General features: G+C 37.8%; 1 protein-coding gene across 2 annotated transcripts; it reads left to right on the forward strand.

Moving 5' to 3' along the window:
- Positions 1-67: 67 nt before the first annotated feature.
- LOC143857700 (CD2-binding protein-like protein) lies at positions 68-19,930 on the forward strand. Of its 2 annotated transcripts, XM_077368141.1 has the most exons (10): positions 69-226; positions 1,603-1,819; positions 10,066-10,191; positions 10,273-10,425; positions 12,316-12,445; positions 12,779-12,820; positions 14,185-14,511; positions 14,629-14,680; positions 18,149-18,226; positions 19,702-19,930. In XM_077368141.1, the coding sequence occupies exons 1-10, from the start codon at positions 153-155 to the stop codon at positions 19,769-19,771; spliced, it is 1,269 nt and encodes a 422-aa protein (XP_077224256.1). In that variant the 5' UTR covers positions 69-152; the 3' UTR covers positions 19,772-19,930. The 2 variants fall into 2 exon arrangements, with proteins under 2 accessions (XP_077224258.1, XP_077224256.1); XM_077368143.1 differs by lacking the exon at positions 18,149-18,226 and having other exon boundaries at positions 68-226.
- The last annotated feature ends 623 nt before the right edge of the window (positions 19,931-20,553 follow it).

Here is a 20,553-nt window from a genome sequence, read left to right on the forward strand (position 1 = left end):
TTTTTTAACGTAGTTTTCAGGGGTGCGAATTATCCTACGGGGGGTGCGAATTTATCATTGCCCAAACAAATGCCACACACCGTGCCCAAAAACACGTATAACTCGTACTGAAAAAAAGAAGAAGAAAAACAATCACTCAGATTTCTCTAAAAATGGACGAAAAAACATCTCGCTCTAATCTGAAGCGCCCCCTTTCAGACGACGAAGGAACACACCAACCTCCCATGTAATTTTTCTCCCAAACCCTAATTCTCTCTTTCCCGCTTTTCTTCTTCTCTTTTTTAGGGTTTCTTAAAACAAGTTCTTACAACTTCGTTTCTAGCAAATCTCAGTGTCTTTTATTATCCAAGATTGTAAAATCCTGTATTTTACATGCTGAAACTTTGATCTTTAAGCTAAAATCTGGATTTTATAAGATTGAATGGTAATACACCTTATTTACGCATTTAAAATTTAGTTTTTAGGATTTCAAATCCAGGTTTTAGCTTAGGAATTCTAGGTTTTAGGTTTTAGAAGCTAAAACCTAGAGTTTTTTTAAAGCTAAAATCTGGATTTGATAAGATTGAGTGGTAACAAACCTTATTTATGTATTTAAAATCTAGTTCGTAGGATTTCAAATCCAGGTTTTAGCTTTGAAAATCTAGGTTTTAGCTTGTAAAATCCTGGGTTTTAGAAGCTAAAACCTAGATTTTTTTAAAGCTAAAATCTGGATTTGATAAGATTGAGTGGTAACAAACCTTATTTATGTATTTAAAATCTAGTTCGTAGGATTTCAAATCCAGGTTTTAGCTTTGAAAATCTAGGTTTTAGCTTGTAAAATCCTGGGTTTTAGAAGCTAAAACCTAGATTTTTTTATGCTAAAATCTGGATTTTGCAAGATTGAGTGGTAACACACCTTATTTATGCATTTAAAATCTAGTTTTTAGGATTTCAAATCCAGGTTTTAGCTTTGAAAATCTAGGTTTTAGCTTGTAAAATCCTGGGTTTTAGAAGCTAAAACCTAGATTTTTTTAAAGCTAAAATCTGGATTTTGCAAGATTGAGTGGTAACACACCTTATTTATGCATTTAAAATCTAGTTTTTAGGATTTCAAATCCAGGTTTTAGCTTTGAAAATCTAGGTTTTAGCTTGTAAAATCCTGGGTTTTAGATGCTAAAACCTAGATTTTTTAAAGCTAAAATCTGGATTTTGCAAGATTGAGTGGTAACACACCTTTTTTACTTATTGAAAATCCAGTTTTTAGGATTTCAAATCCAGGTTTTAGCTTGTAAAATCCAGGGTTTTACAAGCTCAGACCTAGATTTTTAAAGCTAAAATCTGGATTTTGCAAGATTTAGTGGTAACACATCTTATTTATGCATTTAAAATCCAGTTTTTACTTTTTAGAATTTCAAATCCAGGTTTTAGCTTTTAGAACCCAGGATTTTGCAATTCTGGATTATAAAATCCATACATCCAAACGGCGTCTTAGAGCTGGAAAATTCAATTCCTCCTACTCTCATTACTTCATTTTTTTCGAATTTCTGCCAGTTTTCTTTAAATTTTTATGTTAGATTAGGGCAAACTTGTTCCTTTATTTAGACTGGATTTTGCAAATTACAGGCAGAAGAGGCCAAGATTTCCCAAGGGGAAAAAGGTGAAGAAGGGAGATGAAATCGTGGGTGAAAGTAGAAATGAAGAGAGTTTGGACGATTTGAGCGACCCTCGATTTGCTGCCAAGGAGCGTGCAAAACGTCGGACTCAGATTACAGCGGAGCTATTCAGTGAGGCAAGCAGTGGGATTCTTCAGGATGTGTCTGGCGCTGAAGTGAATTATGAGGTTTATTCAATCGCCCCTCAAATGGGTTTTAATAATTTTATGTTCTGTTACTAAGATGTGCATACTATAATTTTGTTTTTGTTGTTTGTGGCGTAGTTGTAATTTAGTCACTATGTAGCCGTGCGAATGTGTTTCAGGGTCATGGGTGTTAGCTATTGCTTATGTGTCATGTAACTGGGTTAATTGGGTAGTGATGTCGCAATCCTTTGTGCCTGTATTTAATGAGGAATGCTAAACTCAGGGGCGCCCTTGCAAAAAAGGGCTGAAAGGGCACCCCCATTGGCTTCACCTTGCCAAAGTGCATTTAATGGTCTTTGACTTGCAGCCATTATAAATGCACTTTGGCCATGTCAGCCAATGGGGGCGCCCTTTCACCCCTTTTTTTGCAAGGGTGCCCATGAGTTTAGAATATCTCTTTAAGAAGTTACACCTGAATAAAAATGGAGAGAATTTTACACTAAAACAAAAACTTATGTTTCACGAGAGTCACGGTTCCTCTTGAATTGAACCGTTAGGAGATCTGGTTGCCTCAAATCATCCTTTCTTGCCCTCCTTTTCTATATTTTGCTTTGTTTATTTGTGTTACAGCCGATTAGGCACGCAACAGTTGCTGTATTTGATAAGATTGAAGAAGAAGAATAAAAGATACTTAGAACAAATCCAACGTATGGGGGGAATCCTCTTGGAGTATTTTGGTTGAATTCATAAAAGTGCTGATACGTTGAGAATCCTCTTGGAGTATTTTGGTTGAATTCATAAAAGTGCTGATTACAATAATTTTCTTCCTTTTATTCGTTGAGCAACTACGCCCAACAACTTCAACTTGTAAAGATGAAAGGACTCGTGAAGATGAAGATAAGGACTACTGCTATGTAAGGACTCTATCATCACTGACTTATTATGATAAGACTCCTCAATGTCAAAATATTGGAAATTGGCACGAAAGTGACTGCTAATCATCCCAAGTGGCATCCTCAGGACACGAGTTCGACTATTGTACCAAGACTTGTGTCACAGCCTGATTATTATGGTTGATAAGCCGTCGATCAAGGATTGCAATTGGCTCTAGTTGTAGGCGTCTATCATCATCGACTTCCGGCAATTGAGTTTAGGGGACAACATGTTGGCCCAACTTCCTTTTTTTCCCACAAGGGAGACATAGAACACCAGTTGAATCCGGAAATTAGAAGGAAGGTCCAATTGATAGGCTACCTTGTCAATATTTTTTCAACACCCGATGAGGAACAGAGTACCAAGGGGTGAGCTTTAGATTACGTTGGAGAACCATGGTAGTTTGTTGATGTGATTGTAGGCATAGGTACAACCAATCATCTTATTCGAATTCACGTTCAGTACGATACTACGATGGGAGTCCACGAACTTCTTCATCTTCCCCTGGGTTTAGTGCAAATGCTCACGTCGTAATCGGTTTATGGTCTCTTGGTCCCTAAAACTTTGATCAACTGCTGCCACGCTAGAGTCACCTAAAACATACAGGACATTTGAAGGAGGCGACTGTCCATACAAGGCCTCATGAGGGGCCATGTTGGCGGATGAATGATGAGTGGTATTATACCACCATTCTGCAGAGGAAAGCCATCTGACCCACTGTTTTGGCCGACCACTGGGCATGCATCGAACATAAGTCTCTAAACGTTGAGCACCTCCGTTTGACCGTAAGTTTGCAGATGATAAGACGAGCTGAGCTTAAATTGAATGCCCTGCAAGTGAAACTACTCGCTCTGAAATTTGCCTGTAAATACCGCATCACAGTCACTAACAATCGTTGACGGTGTACCAAGCAACTTGTAGATGTTATCAAAAATATTTCAGCGATATCCTTAGCAGTGTATGGGTGTGCAAGTGGCATGAAGTGGGCATACTTTGCGAGACGGTCGACCACAACGAGAATAACATCCTTGCCATGTGAGAGGGGTAAACCATCGATAAAATCAAACGAAATATCCGTCCGTACTCGGGTAGGAATCATCAATGGTTGCAACAAACCAGGATAACCAACCATTTCGGACTTGCAACGTTGACATGTGTCACCCTCCAAAATGAATTTCTGCACCTCATGCCATACTCCTTTCCAATAAAAGGATTGATTGATCCTTTTAATGGTCTCGTGAATTCCTGATTGTTCTCCAATGGGGCTGCTATGTGACTCTCGCAAAATTTGCTTTTTTTAACTTGGGTCATTGCAACCACAACTCGTTCCTTTTGAAGAACTTGGTTATGTTGCCACGCATAATGGAATGACAAAGCTGGGTTTTGCTTCGGCTCAGTTATAATGTAGTGTAAGTCAAGGTCATCCACCCAACTTCTCTTTATTTCGTCCAGCCATCGTGGAACAAGTGTAGATACTGTCATTGGGAACACAATTAGCCCTCTTTCCTACATTAGAACAACTTTGATTATGAAAATACAACTATGTGTTAGACCCAAGTAGATGATGGCAACCCAAGAAGATCTTTGCTCTTTTAAAAAACTAATGACAAATTTAAAACCAAAAGAACAATTTCCAATATAAACTTGAAAGATAAAAATAAAAGTACAGAGAGAGTGAGATGAGTGCACCAAGGATTTTTATAGTGGTTCGGTCTTAAACCCAAGACCTACATCCACTCCACCAACAACCGTTGATGGCTTCCACTAAAAATGATCTTCTTAACTTCGGTGAAGATCCCACCGTTACAAGCCAATCTTCTTAACTTGGTGAAGATATGCAAATTTGACCTAAGGTCCAATCCTTCTTAAAATGATTCACAAGAGGCACAAAGGGTTTTTTTTACTCAATAGGATGTTCAAAATTAAGTATAGAGATTGCGCTCTTTGTTTAAAGGGGTGGAAACCCATTTTATAGAGAGACCAACCCAAAACTAGCCATTATAGCTCTTCAACGGTCATCTTGGGCGATCTTCAGACGCTCGAGCAACTAGCCAAAAACTCCTTTCGGACGACCGAGACAGACGTCCGAACACTGCTTTGGTCGCCCGAAGCAACATGATTGAGAATTGCATGTGTTCTATTAACTTATCCTTCGGGCGTCCGACTCAAGGAAGCAGGAATCTCTACTCAGAATGTGGAATCTCGATTCCCTGAAAATCGGTTCGGAAACGGGAATCTTCTCGATTCCCCGATTTTTGGGAATCTCGTTTTGGAAACGTGGGAAACGCGATTCCCACTCTATGGGAAATTCGATTCCCACTCTATGGGAAACGCGTATCCCACTCTTTGGGAAGCGTGTTTCCTATCTACCCTTTTTGTCTCCTGCTAGTCCTCTTCTCTTCCTCTTCTAGTATTTACATGCAAAGTCATTTAAGTACTTAAGATTTACATGTCAGTAAGGGAATAACCCCCATTTGAATCTATTAAAAATAGTTTCAAATCCCAAATCTAAAAGGATAAAAAGTCAACTTTCTAGTTCTAGTACAAAATTCGAAAAAACGGGTCGGGTCAAAATCTTAACTTCCAAATGATGGGGTATTTTTTTTTTCAATTTTAAAAATTCATAAATTCTATCATGTCCAAACATTATTAAATCTCAAAAGTCCGATAAAAAAGATCTCATAATTTGGTTTCTAAAAGTATTTCTTCTTGTCAGGCACCGGTCAACGCACCAGTCAACAGACTGGTCAACACAGGCATTTCAGCTGATAGTGATTTTCCTTTAAGTAAATGTTAGATCTTTTAATAAAAAGTATTTTTTTATAAATATTTGGTTCATATATTTATTTCTTATATTTTGTTAGTAATTTTTTATTTTTATTTTTTTTAAATATCGAACTATTAAAAAAAATTCTCCGACCCTTCACGCTTCCTGCTTGCCGCTTCCCACCATCCTGAGAGCCTTTGCTTCCCGCTTCCCGCTTTTGCTTCCCGCTCTGGCAACCTTGATCTGAGTAGAGTATTTTGACAATTCTAAGTCTCTCATTGCTAGGGCTATCCACTTCGGGTTTAATTCATCCTTTATATGTTTAACCTATTCTAGGGTATTTTTTTACTTCCTTTGATGCCTCTTGAGGATCCTTGATGAGAATTGGTCTTATACATTTTACATGCTCTTCATCACTTCATGTTTTCATCCATTCTTGGATCCTTAATGCTTGACTTTCTTTGATTCTCCATGGTACCTCCCCAGCTTTGGTCCAAGCTTCCTAAGCTTTTAAACCTAGATGAATTTTCAACTAAAACAAACAAATATTATTAATACAAATGTCACTTGTGTTTAGAATCATAAAAACAAGACAGAGGATTACCAAGGGTTGAACCTTTGGGCTTACAGATTCCTATACCTAAAGCATCACACTCGTTAATAATTTTTTTTTTGAAAAATAGGCAATGTGAGAGCATGTGTTGTAATCATGGCTTGCTTCGAGGCTTTAAAGGCTTGTTCTGATTCCTCAGTCCACTGAAAAGAATCCTTCTTAAGCATATGAGTGAGTGGCTAATTTTACCATGATCGTGTATAAAGTGACGATAATAACCGATCAGACCTAAAAAACCACGCAAAAAATTGTGCAGGCTGTTTAGAATCTTGGGTTTTGGCCAGTTCATCATGCTTTCTATATTTGAAGGGTTGGCTGCCACTCCACCATTGCAAACCACGTGACCCAAATATTCTAATTCCCGCCGACCAAAAATGCACTTTGATTGCTTGCCATATAGTTGATGTTGTCGGTGGAGGGTCAGGACGAAGTGCAGATGTTGTAGTTGTTCCTGCCAACATTTGCTATACACCAAAATATCATTAAAAGAACCAAGATAAACTTGCATAAATATCGTCAAATTACCTCGTTCATGAGGCTCTGAAACGTTGGCGGGGCATTTGTTAGGCCAAAAGGCATGACGAGAAACTCGCAATGCCCTTTGTGAGTCCAAAAAGCCGTTTTGTGCACATCGGACAGTCCTTCCCTAATTTGATGATACCCAGAGCGCAAGTCTAGTTTTGAAAAAAATGGGCTCCACGTAATTCATCAAGTAGCTCATCTATTGTGAGTATGGTAAATTTATCCTTTATTGTGTCATGATTCAAGGCTTGATACTCGACACACATTCGCCACTACTTGTCCCTTTTAACAAACACAGCTGGAGATGTGAAAGGGCTAACACTCGGCCTAATAATAGTATAATACTGGCATCCAACATGTCTTGAACCGCCTTTTCAATTTCATGTTTTTGGACAACGGGATAACGGGCGGATATTGGATGGCTGGCTTCCCGGTTTCAAGGAGGTACAATGATCATGTGATTGTTTTGGTGGTAGGCTACTGCAAACCCGGCCTCTATCTCATTCATTCAAAAAAAAAAACATTGTGACTATCTCAGGTTCAGGACATACCTCTGATTTTTCTGCAGCCATAGAGAATAATTGTGCTACTACTCCTTGTAACACTCGGCCTTATAATACTGGCATCCAACATCTCTCGAACTGCCTTTTCAACTTCATTTCTTTTGGACAACGGGATAACGGTCGGATGTTGGATGGCTGGCTTCCTGGTTTCAAGGAGGTACAATGATCATGTGATTGTTTTGGTGGTAGGCTACTGCAAACCCAGCCTCTATCTCATTCATTCCAAAAAAAAAAAAACATTGTGACTGTCTCAGGTTCAGGACATACCTCTGGTTTTTCTGCAGCCATAGAGAATAATTGTGCTACTACTCCTTGTACGGTTTTTTTTTTTAAGAATTGCCTCCATGTGGTTATTATCAACAAGTTTGATTGTCCCTCCTATAGTGCCAGATAGCACTTGCAGCCTTCCGTTGGCTGAGGACTTCATTTTTAATTGCACAATGTGCTAAACAATAGGCCCAAATGAGGCTAGCCATTGCATTCCCAAGAATCCCAACACCGTATCACACCTGCCCAGTGGTAGATATTGCATATCTGTTTGGAAGGTGGCATCCTGCATAACCCATTGAAAATTTTGCACACTGCTGACTGCTGTGCTGGTAAGTTTTGTTCCATCAGCCACCAATACGGAGAGGGGTTTGTTGGATGCACATCATACCCCGTTCACCTAGCCACTTTTGGATCCAAAAAATTGTGTGTACTTACCGGGCCTATTAGAATGACAAGAGGACGTCTTTTTATGTACCCCTTAATCCGCATGGTACTGTAAGACGTAGACCCTGGCAAGGCGTGTATGGAAATCTCAAGTTTCTCTTTGGTTGGCTCCTCAATTTCTTTTGAAGCATCAGGTGGTTCCTCCTCCCCATCTATCAAAAAAAAAAATTATTGGTAGGTTCAAACATGCGAATTCCGACCCTGATTTTGTCTCCGAGACCATTGACGACGCAGGTCCCAAATAAACGCCTCTGGTAATCCATGGGTGCAATTAATGAGCTTGTCGAACTTTCTCTGATATGTCTTGGCCGAGTTGATCTGCCTCAGCTTGGTTAATTCTCCGATTGAATCCCCATACATCGTCTACCCATAATAGAGGCATAAGGATTGCACAAACTCTGTCCATCCAACAGGTCCTTTGGTTTTCTCAAGCCAACGGAACGAGTGCGGGGCTTTTTCCTCCAAGTAAATAGAGGCCAGTTGTCCCTTCTAAGCTTCATCTATTTGATTGAAGTCGAAGAATCTTCCACATCAATATGCCCAACCCTTGGGATCTTCCCCATTAAAACGTGAAAATTCAATCTTTGCAAATTGGGTTGGTATTAACCCATTAAATGAACATGGTGATTCGCGTGATGGGTGCGAGGATTCAGCGTGATTGTTGGCTCCTGGTGAAGAAACTTTTGTGACCAATTGCTCGCATTTCAGGTTCATGGTGGCCACCAATTGCCTAATCTGCGCCATAGGATCGGCTTGTTTTTCCCAACTCTCTTGAAGGTGCCTGACAGACTCCTCCAGACGTCTAATAATGTCTCCTGTTTTCTAGTCCCTTATTCCGTTATCACCTTATCCGGAAGTCAACATCCCTTCTGCTCTGATACCAAGTGATAGGATCAATGCAGAAGAAGAAGAAAAGATACTTGGACCAATCCCACGTCTGGGAAAGCCTTTTAGAATAATTTGGTGGAATTCATAAAAGTGCTGATTCCAATAATCCCCTTCCTTTTATTCATCTAGCAACTATGCCCAACAACTGCAACTTGTAAATGTAAAGGACTCGTGAAGATAAAGATAAGGACTACTACTATACAAGGAACCAACTACAACTAACTTATTATGATAAGGACTCCCCTAATCAATCTGCTTACAACTCATTTTAATCTCCTAAGATGTCTCTGCTAGCAAACTCCTTGGCATGCATGCAGTCCAAACAAGTAACAGAATTGGTTCTGAAATGTTTGGAATAAGCAAAAAGAGTTTAAATGTGTTTATCTGATACATCAATGTGAAAACTGTTCTGGAATCTTAACTTTAATTGCGATTGAATGATTTACTCCGTTAGGGGATTCCATAATATGAGTCCAATTAGTGAAATTCATTTCCCCTGCTCGATTGAAAATATTAAAAATTGCAAGGAAAGCAGTTCTTACCATTTATCAGATGAGGATACGACACTCTTTCCCTATTTCTGAATAATTAGGATACAACCTACTGGCCATTTTCCACATTGAATCTTAGGTTCAGAATGAAATCATTACATAGAAAGGTTGAAAGGACCAAACGTTTCAACAAAGCAGAATCATCACTAACATGGTGATGGGATCTTGTTGGAGAATCTTGGCTCCCGAGGATTTTTCTTGGTACTGCTGCTTTTCTTGGTACTGCTACTATTACCATATCTTTTTCTCAATGCTGTTAATCTTTTGTATGTTGTGTGGATATAAGTTTTTAGTTCGTGTACACTTAATATCATCTCTTTTACCTTCTAATAGATCTCTTTATCTTCTAAATCAATATATCATTTCATTTTATCATAAGGATGCGCCCAATGTGCTCCAAATCTTGGGAACCTCTGCACCATTGTAAAACTTTGTCTACTTTCTGCTAATCTTTCAGTTCGTTATTTGTGTCCAATACATTATATGCAATTTTATTCTTCATTTCTGCATAACAGGCTCTCGGTGAAGTCTTGAGTACAATATCTGAGTCTGCATATAAAAATGGTGGTTGTATTGCTGGCGTGCTTTCTCAATTAGCTTAACTTTCTTATTTTAATTTTGGCATATTTCCTTATTTTTCTTTTTGGATCAGCAACATTTTACAGTGGCATGGATAATTGTCAGTCTCATCAATTGTTGGCCACAGGATATCGGATAATGGATATTAATTTTGGCAGGTTAATGATCATTTTGAGGATGACGGAGTTCTAATTGAGCCTTTTAATCTGAAGCAAGAGAGGGAAGAGGGCTATTTTGACGCAGACGGGAATTTTGTTGAATATGTTAATGAAAAAGAAATTAAGGTACTGCATATGTTTATCCCTAATCTTTCATTCACAGCATGACAATGACATCTCTTTGACATTTCTTCTCTACTGATCCAGGATGCATGGCTAGATAGCATTGATGTTGAAGCAAGGTTCGTGGAAAGAAATTTTGGGGAAATAAATAAAAAAGAAGAATTTCATGACCTATCATCTGGGGACATTGGTATGATTAAGAGGCGTATTGCTAATGTGCTTCAGCCAGGGGAAACGGTAATTTTCACCATGATTTCAGATGTCTGTTAGGGGCTGTTTGGTTGGCAGGAAAGTGGAAGAAACTAGTGGAATGGAAAACCTTTTCCAGGTTTTCACCACTCTATTTGGTTTTGCAAGGAAAGGCTTTCCAAGATGGACATGCCTTTCCATCAGAAAAGGAAAACACCCATTTTTTGTCATAAAATTTTCCATCTTAAAACCTCAGATGCAGCTTTCCTTTTCATCTGGAAAGGAATGTTGGGAAACATTGGGACATATGGTTAGTTTTAGTAATCAATATATAACTTACTATATATTTAGGCCCCATTATTTTTCACAGTTGATCCCTCCATCTTAGCCCCTCTTTTAGCCTCATTATTTTTCACAGTTGATCCCTGCATCTTAGCCCCTCTTGTAGATCCTTGATTAACATATATATATATATATATATATGAGAGAAAAGTTACCTACACACTACCTTAAAATACAGTGGGGCCCACATTGTTTGGGTGATCCAAACAATTCATTTGAATGGTCCTCACATAGATAGGGTGTCCACAAAAAATCAGATCCATAGGATCATCCCAACCCTACGATTTGTGGAGGTAAAATGGACGTGTAAACCTTCACAAATTAGTCCATTTTTTGCCTCCATAGTTTGAATGGTTAGGATGATCCTATGGATCTGATTTTTGGTGGACACCCTATCTATGTGAGGACCATTCAAATGAATTGTTTGGATCACCCAAACAATGTGGGGCCCCACTGTATTTTAAGGTAGTGTGTAGGTAACTTACCTACACATGTGTGTAGGAAATGTTCTCTCTCTCTCTCTCTCTCTATATATATATATATATATATATATATATATATATAGGAAAAGGATTGTGAGCTTGAGCGTTGGAACATATTCGTGAGCTTGAGCTCAAAAACCATTGAGGCCCACATTGTTAGGATGATCCAAAGCATTCACTAGAAAGGGCCTTACATAGATAGGGTGTGTACAAAAAATCAGCTCCATAGGATCGTCCTAACCCATCCATTTGTGGAGGTCAAAATGGACAGACCACAAATCTGCCCATTTTTGCCCTCCACTTTTGGAGGGGTTAGGATGATTCAATGGAGCTGATTTTTGGTACACACCCTATCTATGATAAGCCCTTGCAAATGAATGGTTTGGATCCTCACAGAAATTGTGGGACCCATGTGATTGGTGCACTCAAGCGCACCATTCCTTATTAAAGCTTGAGCTCACGAACATATTCCTCATATATATATAGTGTGTGTGTGTGTGTGTGTGTGTGTGTGTGTGTGTGTGTGTGTGTGTGTGTGAGGTTTATTATTATTTTGCCTTTAGGCTCTCTATGTGTGTGTGTGTATGCAAGGTTTATTATTATTTTGCCTTTAGGCTCTCTATGTTGGCCCTACTAATATGTAACTCATTACTCTATACAGTCCCCTTTGGTTATTTGTCGTTTGGCTCTCAATATCATAGCAGTAGATCACTAATTAGTATGCATGTGAGGCCCATTACTTTTTTGCCATCAGTTGGTATCAACGCTACAAGAAACACTTTTCTTCCCTTGTAGTTTTGCATCATTAATGTTTGAAAAGATCAATCACTGACTCTATGCTTTGGCCTTAAATAGTCAAGAATTTGTTCTATTGTCTTAGTCAATAAAAACTTGGCAGATCAACCTTTAAATTGCCTGAGTCATCCCACTTTTGCCTTGGGGAAATTCTTGGTTATTATGATATTTTGTACATTAATATGGGATAGGAGCACCAGATGTTAATGTAAATTATCTAGGTTCAACAAGCTTTAAGAAGGTTTAAAGGTATTTCAATGACAGGCGCATTTATATTTAGAAATAGTTGTTTAATCTGTTCTCTCTTCATAAATTGCAGGTTCTACAAGCTTTAAGAAGGTTGAAAGGGACTTCAAATGATAGGAAGGAGAAGATGCCCGAAGAAACAAAGCGTATGTTCGACCAGCTAACAGAGGACTCCATGAAACTTATGGAAAATGGTGATTACAGTTAAGTGCGCTTACCATCTAGAACTGGTATTGTTATTTAGCTCCTCTGCAGAGGAAGCTGATATACAGTTCTTCAAGCGTTCCTAATGAACTTGATTTTTCTAATTCAGATTGATACTACACAAGGAACTACTAAATTACCTCTGTGTATCTTTTATGTTTGAATTTGTAAAATTATAATCATATCTGTAAAATTTAAGGTGCCAGCCTGGGTTCCTAGTTAAATTCCGGGTTAAAATAAAAAATTGTAAAATTGTAGATCTAGTGGTTTGAATCTAACATTTTGTCTACAAGAAGGAAAACTCATACTCTGCTTCTTCCGCATATTTGCAGATGTTTACCATGAAGAACGGGAGGTTTTTGAGCGAGAGGCTGGTCAGTATAATTTTGCTTTTGTTTCTCCACATGCATCCTGCCAATGGAACAATCATCCATGACTGAAATAGTTGTGCATGTTGACGTAGTACCATTATATATATATATATATATATATATATATATATATATATATATATATATATACACACACATATGAGAGAACATTTCCTACACACTTGTGTAGGTAAGTTACCTACACACTAGCTTAAAATACAGTGGGGGCCCACATTGTTTGGGTGATCCAAACCATTCATTTGAATGGTCCTCACATAGATAGGGTGTCCACAAAAAATCAGATCCATAGGATCATCCTAACCATTCAAACTGTGGAGGCAAAAAATGGACTAATTTGTGAAGGTTTATACACGTCCATTTTACCTCCACAAATCGTAGGGTTGGGATGATCCTATGGATCTGATTTTTACTGGACACCCTATCTATGTGAGGACCATTCAAATGAATTGTTTGGATCACCCAAACAATGTGGGCCCCCACTGTATTTTAAGCTAGTGTGTAGGTAACTTACCTACACAAGTGTGTAGGAAATGTTCTCTCTCTCTCTCTATATGTATATATATATATATATATATATATATAACTTGTACATACTCATTTTTTCTTCATTCGATATTTCTAGGTTTTGACTCATCGATTTTATTTATCAAATCTGTCTCCTTACACACTTACATTTTGGCATGGTAACATAGTTAAGAATCTACTTTCCTCGTTGAAGGGATTCAGATTTCCAGTTCTTTAAACAGCAATTATTGTTAAAATTTTCATCTGACTTTGCTGATATGATAATTTTTTATTTTTATGTAAAAGATTTTGGCATATGGTTATATTAAACTTTTTTATGTCCAACATTCAGTATCTTGTATTGCGGCATTATCAGATAAGAAACTAAGATTTCCCGTTTTTGTTTTCTTTCATTTCTTTTATTTTTTTCTTTATTTTTATATGCATGTTCCGTTCTTTTAATATATTCACATGTTAGAAAAAAACGACTCCTTCCCGGTCATTTAACATTTGTTTGCTAACATGAGCTTCATTAACGTTGTAACTTGATTTTCTTTTCTGTTTTTTATTTTACGAAGAAGGCTGCAACTTTGCATGGTGCTTTTGCGTAAGAGAACAAACAACCTAAAAATTAGCCTACCTGTTTGTCGCTATGAGGTGGCAGTTATTCATACACAAGAACATGTATGTATGTAAACTATAGATACACACACATACATTATATACATATATACATATGTGTAGACACACACACACCCACTCGCATATATCAAGATTCTGCTCACGAGCCATGAATTCTTGATGCATTTGATTGTGATATCTCTCTCTTTGCTTCCTTTCAGAAGGATATGAGCGTGTAGCTCGTGCAAAGGAAGGTGCAACCAGAACCACAGGCAATGGCACCTACAGCGCAGGAGAGGACATTTTCTCCAGTAGAGTAGGCTCCTCACTAGTATCTGACATGGCCTCGGTTCATTCAAACTTGAACTTGTCTACTACACAAATTTCATCTGGCGATGATAGTTCCACATTTGATATGTTTGGGGAAGATGATGACAACATCCCTTCAAATCAACCAGCGAATGGGGATAATTTGGACTCTGGTTCTAATCCTCAACCATTTGTTCAACCTGCATCAGAAAATTTCGGGTCAAACATAGAACTAGAAAGTAAATTCCTTTTTAATGAGTCATTATACTTAGCTGACTATTTTTTTTGAAGCAACATCTTTTATAAGCAGTTACTTTTTTGAATAACATGTCTTCCTTTATACCTTCATTTTGCAGAATCAATGGGTGGAGAATTGGAAGCTGATTATGTGTATGATGATTCATCTGGGTAAGCACTTGTGCAACTTCTTAGTACATGTGACTCTATAACATGTGACTCTATAACTTTGTGCGGATCTGAAGTAATTGCTGTATAATTTCGCAGTAACCAAGGAATATGCTTCATGCTTGCTCAATCAAAGATGTTTCCACTGTTAAAAAATAGTTTGATGATGCTCACTTCGACATGTTAACTATATGAGGAATGATAGAATGAAGAGCGCCCTTGCAAAAAACCATCTGCAAGGGCCCACTCATTGGTCAATCTCCACAAACTGCATTTATTGTTCCTTTATCTTTAAATTTGTCTGCGTGATTTTTATTCTTTTCTGTGCCCTAATAAATGCATTTTGTGGAAATTGACCAATGGGGGCGCCCTCGAAGATGCTTTTTGCAAGGGTGCCCTTCAGTTTATCATTCCTCTAACTGTATATTGTGATATCCATTTCAAAAAAAGAAAAGAAAACTATATATTGTGATATTATGGAAATATTTGACAGTTTCTTTTTTCTTGTTTGATATTTTTTGGATTGTTTTATTCTCCATTGTAAGGATTTTTCTGGGGGATTTCAATGCATGGTTTTACTTTAAAATGGAGGGCGATAGTGGAAATGAGGGGTGGAAGGAGAAGAGAACTCCTAATGGGTTCTGCCTCCGCATTGTGTTGTTGAGTTAAATTTCGATGGTTGCTCTTTGGGGAATCATGTTCAGCCGGGATTGACAGTCTTTACAGAGATGGGGGGAGGTTTTATTGGCCTACTCTGGGCCAATTGGGATTTCAGATTTGAGTGAAGCCAAACCGAGGGCTCTTTTGAGTTTTGACCTATTGCACATCTTCAGAGATGATCCATGTGGGGGATCTATTGGTTGAAGGTGATTTCTTGAATGCGATTGGGTGGGCTTTACAAAGGAGTGAGGGTCTTTGAGATTGGGGCATGCCTTAAATGATATTTTTATTTTGAGATAGATAAGCGAAACTTTATTAAAATCAAAGGGCAGTGAAGGTTCAAATTGGCGCAGAAACAGAAAATGCAAAGGGTCTGCCCATGTCTTAGATGCCATTTTAGATATTTGTAAAGATATGAATGTAGGTTTTTTTTTCATGCATTGGGAGATTTGAATGATGTTTCCGACTCCCTTCCCAAGGAAGAGGATGATTTAGCGGTTGAACAAGCTCTGCCCTTGATGTAATTTGTTTTGTTTCTCTATAATATATTAATATATTTTTCAAAAGGGAATCATGGACACAATGTAAGGTCCAGGAAAGCATGACACTAAGGTTCTGCAGATTTCACACTGTTTTTACATGAAACTTAGGGGAGTCTTTATGGCATTGAGGCACCCAATCGTCTTTGGTTTATGCTTTGCTTTTCAAAAAACATAGCAACTATTTTTGAATTTTGTTTCCTGTGAGATCGACTTAAACATGAGCAAGCCCACACAAGAGCCTATGGGACCTTAGGTGTCTTATGGTTCCATTTGGACTCCATAAAAAGGCCAGTTCTCATAATGACTAATCTTTGTACTAAATTATCAGTTGGCGCATGGTTTCCCTGGGCAATGCGAACAAAGGTTGTTAAGCATTGGGGTAGTGCCATAGAGTGAAGTGCAACTGAGTGCCAAGAGGAAAAAAGAGAGTTTTGTAACCCTAACCGAAAAAGTGAAACTCTCTTCTCCCGTAGACGTAGGCACATTGCCGAACCATGTAAATTCTGTGTACTTGTTTGCTATGTTTTGTGTTTCTTACATTTCATCATGTCGTTTGCTGCACATCATGTTTGATCTTATTTTGAGAGTATAGAGATCTCTCTGTTTTCATTACTTTGTGTTAATAAGGAAAATATATTATTTTGAAATACAGGTTACCATATAGGAATCCAGTGCCTTCTGTAATTCTTCATACAATTAATCATCCAGAATTGGGATCTTGTGAAGTGGTTATAAAAAAAAATTATTGAAAGTTTCCGGCAACCAATTTATGATCACCACCAGTCATACTCGTTCAAAATCAGTGCAGGTCTTGCAATTGATACGTGATTCTGAATTCAAGGTACTTGAAATAATACAAGTTTATAAAAGTCATCCTTTGGTTTAAACAGATAGTGAATGGTTCTAGGTTTTCCAGGATTGTTTGTAGAAACCTTGTACAGCTTGTTACTGGAATATATTTTTTCTAAGATCTTAAGTTCTATTTACAAAATTTTAAGTATTAAAATTTTGATAAGAGAGGATATAAGAATAACTTTGAGCTTGGTTATGATCGTTTGGGCCAAAACTATTTAGACTATTTAGTGTTATTGTGATTTACATATATTTTCCCCACAAGCAACTTTGATCAGTGTTTCAGTAAAAAAATTTGAAATCATCATTTGTTTAGCCTATTATTAAATTAGTTTCTCATTTGCTGGCGTCTTATTTTAATAGTGTGTGAAAAAAAAAATTATAGGTTCTACGAAGCTAAGAGGACAATTATTGGAGAATAATATCTTTATTGGTTTTCTGAGCTTATTTCAGTGTAATTCAGTAGTGTGTATCTACTATTCGAAAAGATTTTGTTCTGCTTACTTTAATCATTAATACATAGTTATCTACTATATAGTTTGAGAAAATAAGACATCATCATCAACTATACAGCCCACTTTTGGAAGGAACTCGGATTTTTTTATACTTCTGCTTGCCGCATGCTGGCAATTTTCATGAGTCAACTCTGTCATGTGAAAGATTGAAGTTCAGGGTTTTGAAGGCTTCTTTGTGATAGATGTCTTGTACATGTGGAGATGTTTCTCTGTGTGATGCTAGTGTTGAACATACAGGTGGTTGCACTAAGTTGGCGGGTATAGTTTGAGAAAATAAGACATCATCATCAACTATACAGCCCACTTTTGGAAGGAACTCGGATTTTTTTATACTTCTGCTTGCCGCATGCTGGCAATTTTCATGAGTCAACTCTGTCATGTGAAAGATTGAAGTTCAGGGTTTTGAAGGCTTCTTTGTGATAGATGTCTTGTACATGTGGAGATGTTTCTCTGTGTGATGCTAGTGTTGAACATACAGGTGGTTGCACTAAGTTGGCGGGTGGGGTACTATTGGTATTTTTTGAATTAAGTACAGTTATTTTAGCCTTCTTTGCGGGTTAGTCGTCGGCTTCTCAAATATTGTTGCATAATCTTTGTAGTCTGAATTGATGACTAAGATAATTCTCCCAATGTCCAAATAGCATACATGTTGAGCTTTTGCCTTTCTTTCCTCACATGGCCATGCATTATAATCGTTACCATATTATTTCACGTGTTTCCAAAGTGATAATTGTTGCCATATATCTGTGTGCTGTATGCTTCTTTTTCACAATGTTTTAGGTTGTACACCATTCTGTCCTCGCTACTACATATATATATGCCGTTTTGTGCAACCGATCTTTATTTCTTAAGTTGATTTCCCTTGGATTTTTTTAAATAAAAAAATTTATTATTTTTGGCAGTTACTACTATAGCAGCAGTCTGGGCTATTATTATGACCCCACTTCGGGGTTGTATTGCTGTGCAACATCAGGAACATGGTAAATTACACTCATCGTTTTCTTTCTTTGCTCCTGCTTGCTTTGAAGATAATTACTTGATTTTTAACATTGCTTCTTTGGAATGTGTAAGTTGACTTAGACACTATCTGTTGTTAATATGGCATTACATCATCTCATGGCAGATTTGTAGTTGCTGAATGCCGATTCGGACATTAGGGATTATGCATTAGATAAATTGCCCATTCCATATTACTGGTAAACACCCATTGTAGTAACTGGTGTGGGCCTTTTTTGTCACCTGCATTTTCGTAAAGACTTGCAACTCGGAGCTTCTCGTATGCCTGAAAGTCTTGGTATGATGCACATGTATCAGCCATACATGTTATTTGTATGCTGTTCACTCCTAAAATAGTTCCTCGTGCAGTGTACATTGAATGTCATGATTATATACTCTTCTGGCATGATTATATACTCTTCAAGCGTCCATCCGAGTTTGAATATCTTTTTTGAAATCACTCTTCCTCGATCTCAGCAAGCCCTTCATGCAAGAATTGGACCATTAAACTGTTTCTTTTGAGATTAGGAAGTCTAGATGGTAACGTATGTGGTGCCTTGAGATCTTCTCCTTTGGAGACGAGTTATAATACTTGGGAGCAGAAATCAAATTTTCTCCCTTATGTTTCTTTAGCGGTACTTGATGCTTCATCATTTTACATGCTACCTATGCGACCATGAGGACATTTACTTCCCACTTTCGCTAACTATTTTTTGACCCTGGCCCACGTACTTGATTTGCATTTCCAGAATCAGATTTTACCCCTACTCCGAGAATAGGCACCTTTTTAGTTTGTTGTTTCACCTGACAATCACCAAATGATTAAATAGACTAGGCTTTCATTGTTTGGTCCCCCATCTTTTAAATTCTTTTCAAGTATTTTTAGAAGGAACTGGAGGAGTGTTAAAACACCCATTTTGACGACACGAGGAAGCTGGTGGTCCATCACATGGTAACCTTCTCAGAATTATATTTTTGGACAAACACTAGCGAATTGCCTGCTGAAGAAAGATTTAAATCAAGTAAATCTCATATGGGTTAGTCATAATTTGTACATGATTATCAGCGAGGGGTCTATGCGTGACCTTTCTGCTTGGATTTCTGGATGCAAAAGGAGATCCTAGGAGTAGATTAATTTAATTCTTTAGGTTTGGTCATAATTTTGGCAGTTTGCTCGTTGGGATTGTAGTTATTGAATAACAAAGTGGGTCTCTGTTTATCTCAGATTGATATTCAAGAACAAAGTGGGTCTCTGCTTATCTCATTGATATTCAAGAACTCATTCTGCAGATTTTCATTGTGTGTTTACTATTTCATTTTCTCAAAATTTAGTCATCTACCATTCTAGTAGATAATTTACAGATTGCAAAACTGAAACCTTGAAAGTGAAAACAGGAAAACATGCTTATGTTATGGTTGGAGGGATTGCTAACATTGTGCATTGCTTTTGCTTGTATAGGTACTCATTTAATGACGAAACAGGCGCTTATGATGAAATCAAAGGGGAAGCTGCATCTGATCCTAACTGAAGTCGAGGGTGACCAATCCAAATCTCTATCTTCTTTCACTTTGGAAAATTGGGCGCATTAAGTTTTGGAGTAATTTTGGGTGTTTTATTTTCTTGAGAAGTTTGTACTATAGAAAGTATATACTTTTTAGTTTGTGAATGAGATCATCATAGATTATCACTCTGCTCTTCCATTCACCTCTGTACTGTACAGTGCAAGGAGATTTTATATGGAGTGTGCGCCCCAAGTTCAGCATTTTTCAAAGATTACTGTGGGGCCCACTTTGTAGGATGATCCAACCCGTTCATTTGGTGGGCCACAACGAAAATAGTCTGTTCGTGGTAAATCATCTACATAGGATGATCCTAATCCTCCGATCTGTAGATGTTTCTATAATGTGTAGTCCTTCTACATATCGGAGGGTTAAGGTCATCCTATGTGGATGATTTACGGTCTTACATTCCACCTAATACACTTCCCATTCTTAAGATAAAAGTACTACAAAAAATCAACGGTTCATATTTTCTTGATGAAACTCTAAACGAGGGTTGATTCATGGAGGGTTAGGATCATCCTGCTGGGTGTCCAAGTGATGAAAACTTTGAAGAGGGGCGCATTTATCATTTCCCTTTTAGAAACAAAAAAAAAATGATGGGTAATTAAAGTACATTTGATCGGATGGTTAGGATCATTCGATTCATTTGCTTTGTTGAGCTATGGACAGTTCAGATCATTCGAAGGTGGGACCGCCAAAGTTCTTGAATCTGGAGGAATTCTTCAGTAGGCCACGAACTCATTGCATC

The sequence above is a fragment of the Tasmannia lanceolata genome, unplaced genomic scaffold (assembly GCF_043159265.1).
Source record: "Tasmannia lanceolata isolate RefF3 unplaced genomic scaffold, GAP_Taslan_0.1 ptg000025l, whole genome shotgun sequence".
NCBI classification, from domain to species: Eukaryota; Viridiplantae; Streptophyta; class Magnoliopsida; order Canellales; family Winteraceae; genus Tasmannia; species Tasmannia lanceolata.

Bases quoted from the DNA above. Each gene is read 5' to 3' on its own strand.
- LOC143857700 (XM_077368141.1), top strand. From the start codon at position 153: ATGGACGAAAAAACATCTCGCTCTAATCTGAAGCGCCCCCTTTCAGAC. The intron at 10,426-12,315 runs GTAATTTTCACC...CATAAATTGCAG, and splicing joins TGCTTCAGCCAGGGGAAACG to GTTCTACAAGCTTTAAGAAG. The intron at 14,512-14,628 runs GTAAATTCCTTT...TTCATTTTGCAG, and splicing joins GTCAAACATAGAACTAGAAA to AATCAATGGGTGGAGAATTG.